The 10,630-nt window shown below is 36.8% G+C and overlaps 1 protein-coding gene across 1 annotated transcript in view; it reads left to right on the top strand.

Moving 5' to 3' along the window:
- The window catches only part of TAF2 (TAF2 RNA polymerase II, TATA box binding protein (TBP)-associated factor, 150kDa), a 54,472-nt gene that overhangs the window by 40,845 nt on the left and 2,997 nt on the right, over nucleotides 1–10,630 (top strand). The window contains exons 23-25 of the mRNA XM_009995371.1: nucleotides 785–1,014; nucleotides 4,090–4,212; nucleotides 8,037–8,097. Coding sequence (XP_009993673.1) covers nucleotides 785–1,014; nucleotides 4,090–4,212; nucleotides 8,037–8,097 — 414 coding nt within the window. The remainder of the gene's footprint in view (nucleotides 1–784; nucleotides 1,015–4,089; nucleotides 4,213–8,036; nucleotides 8,098–10,630) is intronic.

Raw genomic sequence — 10,630 nt, 5'->3', positions numbered from 1 at the left:
CCTGCTGTAGAACAATATGTTCAATAAACCTGCAGTCAAGAGCTGGTCTGAGTTAACACCAGAATCACTGTGTTTGCAGCCTTGCACCAGATGTTGGATGTCTTTGTGCTGTGATTGGTGCCAAACGTGCTTTGGCCATTTGTGTATGAAAATAGAAAAGCAGTACACAGTTTCCAGTGAAAAACAAAATCAATGAAGCATTGCTTTGTGCTGTAAGAATACATATTTTCAGTATGAATTCAATTGAAGTATTGAGTATCCAGGGAAGTGCATTACATAGTAGTGACATCAGAAAGCAAGTTTATGCATTGCTGGTTCGTGTTCCCTGTCAATGTGGTTTCCAGAGGGTACAGATCTCAGTCATACTTATACTACATTTCATGGAATACATAGGAAGTGTGACCAAATCCAGGTATGGGAAGCCAGTTTGGTAACAAACTGTTCTATTTAATTGTCCAATACTACAAATAAAACTTTAAAAAGAAAAGCATATGGGTGGGAGTATTTTCCTTTTTTTTTCATTATGTTGTCATAATGCTTAGTTTCCCAGCCTTGTACTGCTAAACATGTACAGCTTAACAACCCAAACAACTTCAAGACGTCCTTTTAAACAGGATGTGGCAGGTGAGTTTGAGTCAGTATGAGGCAGGAATAATGATGTGTATCTTAAGCACAGAAAATGCCATACTCTGATGGATCTAGATCATTTAAACTGTTATTTTGGGGGGGGGAGGGGTGAGAAGATTCTGTTTCTGTGTTAACAGTAAACTCTTTTGGATTTTAGGAACTTCTCATGACTGGAGATTACGATGTGGTGCTGTGGACCTCTATTTCACACTTTTTGGCCTCAGCAGACCTTCTTGCTTACCATTACCAGAGCTTGGACTTGTTCTTAATCTGAAAGAAAAGAAGGCTGTGCTTAACCCAACGATTATCCCTGAATCAGTTGTAACTAATCAGGAACCTGTGAACAGTACTAACAATCATGGACAGTTAGTAGGATTTCAGAACACCGTAAGCACAAACCATCTGCATACATCCCATTCAGCTGGCTCTGAGTCCTTGCATTGGTTGCTGATTTGTATATTGTGTGCAAGCTTCTCATGCTTTACCTAAGCTACCTTTATACCATATTACTCTTTATTCCTCCAGTTGAAAAGCTGGTATAAACCATAACTTTTTTTAACTATTTTGCATAGCGTAACCAAGCTTTTAACTTGTTTTTTTCTAGTCTCATCATTCCTGTTCTTTATGAAACTTCTCTTTTTCTTTATTGCTTGTGAGAAATGAAGTGGTTCACAGAAATGTTTGATGCTGTGATGAAAACATTTTTATTAGGCTAAGAATATTGCTTATAGGCAAGTTATGCAGTTTTCTAAAACAAAACCTTTTATGAGTACATTTATTACATCTTAAAATACATAGATACACTTCTTTTTAAACAACTTTGAGATGTGAAAGTTGGAACTTTGACACATCTCCATTGAACCCTTGAATCTGATCACTTAGCACTGTGCTCTGAAGGATTTGTAACAACTTCTGAAAAATCACAATAGTGAGGTTTGATACCTTTCTGGCTTTGTGTAGTTAGAAAATGGTTCTTGACAAGCTGTTCATATCATACTTTTCTTAGGAATAGCTGCCACTGCTGCAAGACTAAGTAATTTTGTTGGACATACTTAATTACAAGGGAAAAAACTCAACAAACATGGAAATAATGAGTAGTAATGGTTTCAAAAACACTGTTTGAAACTGCTTGGGAATAAATCCTAAAAGAGAACGTGAAGATGTAGTGTTCTGGTTTGTAGTTAGCCTGTTTGAAACTCTTTCATGCTTTTGAATGGAATGGTGTACTGTTACTTTATTAATCCCATAGTTAATTTCAAAATAATTTTTACTCAAAAGTGTACTGAGAGGGCAAATTATTACAGTATTGCAGGCTGTTTCCAGTAGAGGGAGAAAGTTATGATGGAGTCAAGTATCATTAGAGCTATCCTGAATATTTACAGAACATGTATTAAGTCCTAATTTGCTGTACATAGACATGAGAAATAACAAGAGGCATTTTGTTGGCAGACTTTTAGACTGTAGTTCAGTGAACATCCAAAATTTTCAGCAGCCAGACTATCTTAATAAAAAAAAATTTCTCTTAAGTCTTCTTTCTCCTATACTTTCACTTGTGCTAACACAGTTGTTGCTGCAGAGTGAGCTGGATCAGGGGAGGGTCTGGTTGAAATAAGCCTTCTTTATGAACAGATAGTTACTGCTGCATCAGATTCCTGGTCATCATGTAATTATACGTATGTTTGAGGCAGCCCAGAACAGAAATGTGTGAGGAAGGAGAGGAGGCTGCTGCTCTTAGCAGCATTACTGGCTTACACTAGTCTGAAAATACAGCATTGGTATAAGCCTCAGTTCACACTTCATCCCTCATATCTTCTCCCATCTCTCATCTCCATTCTGATAGCCCTTACTTTGTCAAGATTAACATTTTCACTGTAACCCCCAAAATTCAGGGAACTGATTTTCCTTGTGAAAAAACAAGCCAGTAATTCAAAGAAAGGCTGCCTCTCAATTTGGCCATGTGTTGGGTTAAATAATAGGGATGAAAAAAGGGATATATGTATTTGAGGGGGAAAAAATAATTAAGAATGGATAGAATACATTAGATTAACTAGATTAGGTAAAACAGACTGTATTCTGAGAACATAAACCCTGAATTTGAATTGTTCAGGGCAAGAGTTTGTGGGGCTGGAATGCCCTTTGTAGGACAGAGGAAGAGCAGTTCAGTGGAGCAGCGTATGGTCTTGAGAGTCTATGATAGGGCTTTTATCTAGTTTTTAGTGGGCTTTTAGTTGTTTGCTTCTGTAGGTACTTTATTTTTCCTTTTATATTTTGTGCACTGGTCTTGTTAGATCACCTGTCTCCTGTTTTAGTGACTATATGTGTAACTCAATAGACTATCCTGCTATTCTAATACTTCTTTGGCCTTGTTTTTTTAATATAATTTAATCAGTAATTTATGAAACAGTTTAACTCTTTTTAATAAATATTTGCAAATAATAATAAAAAAAAAAAGTACTTATTAGGACTTGTATTCAACAAAGTAAGCATTAGTTTTAAAAGAAGGTACAGCTAAATCCCACATGTAGATCAGAGGCTATCTCAGTTTTTTAACTGAGATTTGGACTGAGGAGTGTCTGCAAGGCACAGATTTATAGAAAGGCTATTCAGAAGCAGCAAATGTTGTTGCACACCAACAGTACCATGATTGTGAGAAGGGACAGAAAAGATGCCAATGATAGATATGCAGAGGGAGCAGGGATAGAAGTAAAGAGAAACTATGTTTGTAGGAGAGGTTGGCACAAATCCATACAGGGTTTTAGAAAATACTTTTTCGCCAGAACTACAGGGAAAACTTTGTTCAAATCACCCACTTTACTCAGAAGTGTTTTCAGTGATCAGGTCTCTTCTAGGCTGAAACACGGCTCTTGCTATCTTCTAATTTTGGTCTTTTAATGCTGCTTCAGGAGGATGATCATCTTATTAAGGAAACAGCATCCAGCATTTCTGGTCATCAGCAGGGGGTGAAGAGGAAGGCTGATATGCCACTCGGGTCTCCATTGGAGCCAGGGCAAATACTAGAGAAGAATGAAGACAGTAAAGTCAAACTCAAAATCAGAGTAAGAAATGGAAATTCAACTTGCACAATATGTAGGTTATTCAGAATAACAGCAGTGGCTTCTCTTAAAGCTGTGTTCAAACAAGACATGTTGTGTATGTGTGTGCAGTTGTTACTACGCTTACTTTGGCAAAATCATTTCCCATCAGATTCTTTATTGGCTGACAAGAACTAAAGTTGACAGTTAAAGCTCTTGTTCACACAGCTTCATGATAAATTAGAAAGAAGACAAGACAATGACCCTTTTTCATTTTATTGAACTTTTATTATTCCTTTACAGTGGTAGATATCACTTCCTTTCCCTCTCACCCCCAGTTTACCTCAAAGCTGAAATATTTTAAGTTCTGTCTAGTGATATTCCTATGAATTATTAGCATCTGCTTATTTTTTTTTCCCTGATATCTTAGTTCTCAAACTCTCAGGAAGAGGAGGAAATTGATATGGACACAGTTCATGACAGTCAAGCCTTTATTTACCATCATTTGAATATGTTGGAGAGACCATCCACTCCAGGTATGAGTAAATTTTTTGCAAAATGATGGTATGAATTTTTAAACCATTTCAGTTGGCGTTGTTTCTTTTTTTGTTGTTCTGCTTATTCCCACACATACAATGCTGGTAAGTGTTAAACATTAACTGAATTCAAGAGAAGTATGTAAAGGGTGCGTAAGAACATTTCTTTACCTTCCAATATATTTATAGATAACTGTGTACATTTGTATTATCTAAGTAAGGCAAGCATGTATCATGCTTATAAAAATGAAAATATAAGGAAGGTATAAAATAGCATAAAGTAATTAGATAAAACTTTTTTGCCATAGTTGTAATTTTAAAAATAGTAATTTTGAAGACTAACTTTTAAAAAAATAACAAGACTATTCAGGAAAAAAAAAAGTCTCTGTTCTTAATGATTTATAACTTGACATCAGTAGTTAAAAAACATGCAAGCCTCAAAGGTACTTAAAAGCACTTTTCAAAGTTGAAAAGATTATGTCTATGAGTAAAATGGTTTCATTTCAAGCACTTCTTTTACAACTTCTCTTAGTATCGTTTTCATAAAAGATTTGGCAAAATTATTTCTTAACGAATAGCGTTTCTTAAAAACCTTAAGGAAGGCTCAACTTCGCTGTTCAACTTCTACCCTCCTTACTTATCTGTCACTAGCGAAGAAATTCGGTGGTTAGTCTCATTTTGTCAAAATATTTAAACCACATTTTTAAGTTTAGTTCCAGAATGTGCCAGTGGGGCCAAGCTGAGGTGGTATAGCTGTGTAACAAGCAGTTTGAGAGATCTTCCGTGCACATCCAAAATGAGGTTTTAAGGTTGCAGTACTGCAATGTTTAGAAGTGAAGTATTTGGCCTTGGAAGTGGGATTCAGGGTAATTATCCTCTTGCTTGTTTTTCTGTTTTTATCCAGTGATTGCCTAATGTAAAACACAAGTAGACCTCAGCAGCAGGATCTGGAACATTAATTCAGTCTTGAGTGTCTGAGCTAGTCTGACAGGCGACCTCATCTGCTTTCCCTGTGACCTGGTCATTTAGTGGCCCTGTTTAAGAGAAGGGCTGGTGGATGTTCCTACTTTGAGTATCCTGCTGAGGCCTGTGCCTTGGTGCTGGCTGGGGGTATGGAAGTTGTAGGCTCATACTCCCTTAGGGCCTGGGACTTAGGTTTTTACTTCCTTGGCAGATGCTCTAGCCACTAAGGGGTTTTGTTGTTTTTTTTTAAAAAAGGTAACTGCTGTCATTGCTCAGCTAACAAATTAAGTTCATACAGGGACATAAAACACAGGGAGGTCTAGTTTCTGGATTCCAGATGGCCTTTGGTTAATGTCACGTGCCTGTGCAGCCAGCTTTACCAGGATGGATTTGTTATTAGATATGTAGTGTAGCAAAATTCACAACTTTTTGCCTAAATCACAGGCATTTCAGCAGAACAAAGAGGAGGGCTGCATATAGATCACTCTCAGGAGTTTAGGAGTCTAATTCCACATGGCCTTTACGTTAAATCTCTCAGAACTGATTTGAATTTTGTCCTCAGTGTTATAGTCAACCATCACATTTCTGTTAGGGCAAAGAATGACGCACACAGGGCATGCAAGTGTGAAGCTGATCCACTGAGGATTATTATTTATAACTCTTACATGATGTTTTGCAACAATTTTTTTTACTCAATTTACACACTCTACGGAATATAAAGTCATAAACAAAACTCTGCCAAATACTTCACAAATAGGACTTGCGGGACCCTCTGAATGCCAGCTCTGTGCTCCAGGACTTTTGCATATTAAGTTTGCACTAGAGTTCAGAAAGGATAAAGTGTGATCAGAACTGGGGTAATGGCTAGTTGACTGCTGCTTTTGTACACCTACAGGAGGGAAAAGCTGCTTGAAGTTTTACTTGTATACTGAATGCCTTTCTCACCTCGTGCCATTTAGGCATCCAGCACACTGAAATACATTTTCTTTTGTAGGTATTAAATGACACAAATGCTGTTGGTTTTTTCCACATAATTAATTTTAAATAATAAGCCTTTGAAAAGCATTGTTTTGAAACACTTTAGATTAATTTAATTTTCTTTGGTTTGTGTGGTTAGAAACAGTTCCACTTCAGATCTTCTTTGCTTCTAAAATTTCACCTGTTTCTTATTCATAGAATTTTTTTTAGAACCAGAGATGCATGATTTTCAGGCAGAGTAAATAAAGACAGTTCAGTGGCATACTTCTGAGAAGAAATGCCAAACACATGGGGAAAAAATAAAAGCATACATAAATAAAATTGTTCACACATTGGAGTGTTCTGTTTTACGAAAGAATTGCAGATAGTGTTTCCTTAGGGCCTTCGGATTTTTGCAGCCATGACAGAGAATAGGTGAGTGGTTATTGTGAAACATATGGACAAGAAGTTCTGAAGTGGTCTCAGTATCTTGCTAGTAAATCTGCAAGACCTTGTGTCTGCCTCAGTTCTCTGAGTCTTATTTGGAAGGCAGCAAGCTCTGAGTCCATACTCAGTTTTCCTCTCACAGCTGTGGGTTATGTCCCCAGATGTCACATGAAGTGTTAGGTCATCAGCCAAACACAGCCTGAGAACAGCAGCTGCCAGGAGGAAGTTCATGTTGGGTCTAAATCCTGCCGTATCTATGTATTTATTTATTTTTTTATACACTCCCCACACCACCCTGGATGATGATTTGGATTTGTTCAAGTTGATGTAACCCACATAAAGCCAGGAAAATATTGTTTTCTGTTAAAAGCTTTTTTTCCTGTATGCTTCTGCTCATGGATATGAAAGGTTAGAGTTGAGATGCTGCAAGGGCAATAAAAGAAGTCTTGTAGTACAATTCTTGCAGTATTACAGGTTTCAGTACTATAATTACAGCACCTTTTTTAGTTGTTCATATAGAAAATGTTTTAAATCCTACTTAAGCATCCTGTGTACAATAATAGAACTCTAAACTCTGATAGCTGGAAGGGATTCTAAGCATTTTTCAAGAAGCTATTTAAACAAAACATCAACTGTGAGCTGCCTGAAGAATGCGGTTGTGTTGATTGCACTGTAAGGAGTAGAGTCATGGTAGCCTCCTTTGAGCCTCTAAAGCTGTGCAAGGTCAAATTTCTAATGCAAGAACAGGTTTTTATTTGCTGCTAAATCATCAAGAATATTAGTAATGCTTCCTATTCTTATCTTAAAATAATTTCAAGATCAGATTTTGTGGAAGCAGTAGATTTAAACTCATTTCAGACTGCAAGGTGACTTCAGGGAAATCAGTTTAAGCTACACTTCTTTATTTACTTTAATATTTCACTCATCTGAAAGTATAACATTTCAAAATTAACCTTGAAAAAGCTCTGCTGTGTGTGTCAGTGGTGATTGACTGGCCTGTTCTTTTCTGCTTCCAAAATAATAGACAGCTATAGCCTGTGTGACCCGGCGCATATATATCGCTGTGGCTCAACAGATCATCACTGATAAACATTGAATTAGAATTTTCCCAACTGTTTTTGGTATCCTGATGGTTAATAAAAAGCAGTAACTGATTCTCTCTTGGCTTTATTTTCTACAAAAGAAAAAATAAAAGTAAATATGGTGGTGTTTTCTTTGTCTACTGGATCTCCTTTTTCTGATCATGTTCAGGAGCAGTGGGCTTTGAGAATACATCCTGAGCAGTCAGACTCAGATCAGAAAAATCCTTTGGCCATTCTATTAATCCATTTGCTGTTTTCCAGGATAATCAAACTGAAAATTTCCATTGCTGACCTCGTAGGTCATTCTGTTTACCATGTAGATCTACATGAAACTTTGAAGGCCTAGGCCACAGTTATAGGTGTTGATTGGATTGTGGTCTTGTTTATCACAGTTACTGTCTGCAGTTTCTGGAAGTAATTATTTAGCTGGATTAATTGATGATTTTGCTGGATGTAATTGTTTCTGGAATGTTTTGAAACTGGATACAGCACGTGCTGCAGTAAAGTGCAAAGGGAAACTACTGTAGTCTTTAAACAGGACATTTACAGCAGTAGATTTGAGACTGTGGTGTAAATCATCGCATTTCAAGTAGGAATTCAGTTTGGGCTGTATAATTCTGCAGCTCAGCAAAGTTGCCAGAGTTAAATCTAAGAACACCAGTATCTCCAAGTTCAGCCATTGTGGGCTCCCTGCCAAAAAGGATTATCAAAACATCAGCACACAGACAAATATATAAATGAACTTTGCTTGGATAGGAGGACAGCACTGACAATGACAGATTTTTAAGGAGGGAAAAGCTGTTAGGACTGTTCTGCTACCCTTTAATAACAGATAATATAATATTTGTTTGATATTATTTGTTACGCATGTGTTGATTTTTTTACTTAAAATACAGCTGCCTCTAAACTGGTAACTTCTAAGCTCTAATGTTCTACAAATAATTTTGCATCACTGAAATAGTACGTGGTTAATGGTACATTTCACAAGGAGGGGTGTTTTCAAATGCTTTGTCCCAAAGTGCATGAAAGCAGCTTCAATAGAAGCATATGCCCTGCAGATAAAGTGACAACATCAATGAGAATTGCATCAGTGTGTGGCTGCAGTGTGTCAACTACATGATTTAATAAAAACAACATAATATTGCAGCTGTGACCGTCTCTGACACAAGAACTGGTCACTCTCAAACCTAGAAGATGGGTAAGGCTAAAAACTAAATTTTCAAGTGAACTACTGAAATCGTTAGAGGCACGAAGTGTCTGAATTGACTTGTTGATTGAACTGTTCTTTTTCTTTAGAGTAGGGAATGTTCCAGAATTTTCTAGAATATTAAAATAAATGTAGTAAATATGATACTACAGTTAAGCTATTATTTAATGAAAGGACAAAGCAATATAGTTGTTAAATCAAAGTCAGATAAGGAAATTCATGAAACAATTACCAGTTAAAAGTATATTTTAATGAAATCACCAGCTTGTCTTTACAGTACTTTAACAAAGTCTATCCTTTGGTACTGGTATAAGGAATTACCTATCTGTATAAATCCCACTAAAAAAAAAAATAAAGCGAATCTGTAAATTGGAACTAGTTAAAATTTCTATGTTGGAGCCAAATTGGCTGATTCATTTAACACATCTTCAGAAAACTTTTGGATGGGTTTTTTTACTAGACCTTTACTTCTCACACTCAAATGTTAAATTTTGTCACATGGTTGTTAAGAGAACACTCTACTAGACAGAAAATTGGTAACCTTTCTTCAGAGATATGTAGTTTGAAAATTATGCTTCTTAATACAAATGGAAAGAGCTTTGCATTCTGGAAGCTTGGAATTATATATGTTTGATAACTTTCTATATGTGCTTTGGTGATGGTTCAACAGATGCATAAACATAGCATTAAATTAAAAAAGAGTAGTTCTTGGGTGTTTCCAGGGTAATACTAAAAAACTAAAAGTAGAAATAAGGGAAACTAAGGGCATTGTCAGAAGAGTTTTCAAGATCTTTTCAGTTTTTTTAGTGTTCTCTCTTTAGAGAAGATGCTTGCTAGGCAAAGAGAGTGAGTTATCATATGCTTGTGTTGATGCCCCCTTCTTTCTGAGGTTACTGGTATGAGTTCTGGAACAGCCACCTGTTGTCAGCTGAAACACATGGGCCTTACCATTTGGTGTGATGTAGGAAGCTGGATTTTTCCTCTCTGATGTTTGAATAAATCAAGGTGCAAATGGGTAATTTTTAACAGGTGTCAATTTGGAAAAGCTCTAAATATGGCAGCTGTTTTAAATAGATTGTACATGCAAAGAGAAAGAGACTGTTAAGACTGTGGTGTCCCACCCTCTTCACACAAAATCAGGAATATAGGAAGGACCACAGGGAAGATCTTAGGAAGGCTTGTTGGCATGTCAAAATCTCAGGTTCCATGTTTCCAAATGGTAGAGGTTTGATAACAAAATAAGAGTAAAATAAATAAAACACAGTACCCAGGTACTTACCCTAGGTAATTGGTGAACAGAATGTTCTAATTATCTGACATCAATTTTTATTATGACAGAAAATGTTGCTTTAGAGCTTATAAAGATTTGAAGACTAAAGTACAAGATCTGTGTTTCCATATTTTATTCTGTCATGGTATCTACAGCATTTGTACTGGTACCTGTGACAAAGTATGTACAAAATTTCTGATCTTTCACCCATGGGATGGTAATCCTGTCCAACTCTAAAGCACCTCCCCAGCTAGCTGGAACACTGCAAAGCCAGTAACTACATTGGAATTTCCACATCCCAAACAGAAAGAGATCCAAGTGGATAGACCCATGCATGTGCATTTTCTTCCAAGGAATGCTACTGACCACTTCAGAAGTGAGCTTCTGGGCTCACCCTCCACTTGCTGTGTGTTTCTGTGATTTGAGAAATCCAGGTTCAAGTCCTGCTCCCTCTGCCACGAGGCAGTGGGTTCCCTGCAGGAAGAGGGAGTTGCCTCCTTGCAGCATTC

Source organism: Chaetura pelagica, unplaced genomic scaffold (genome assembly GCF_000747805.2).
Source record: "Chaetura pelagica isolate M959 unplaced genomic scaffold, ChaPel_1.0 scaffold53, whole genome shotgun sequence".
Lineage (NCBI taxonomy): Eukaryota > Metazoa > Chordata > Aves > Apodiformes > Apodidae > Chaetura > Chaetura pelagica.
The sequence above is the reverse complement of the archived record's forward strand: the minus strand, read 5'-3'. Positions and strand labels throughout refer to the sequence as shown.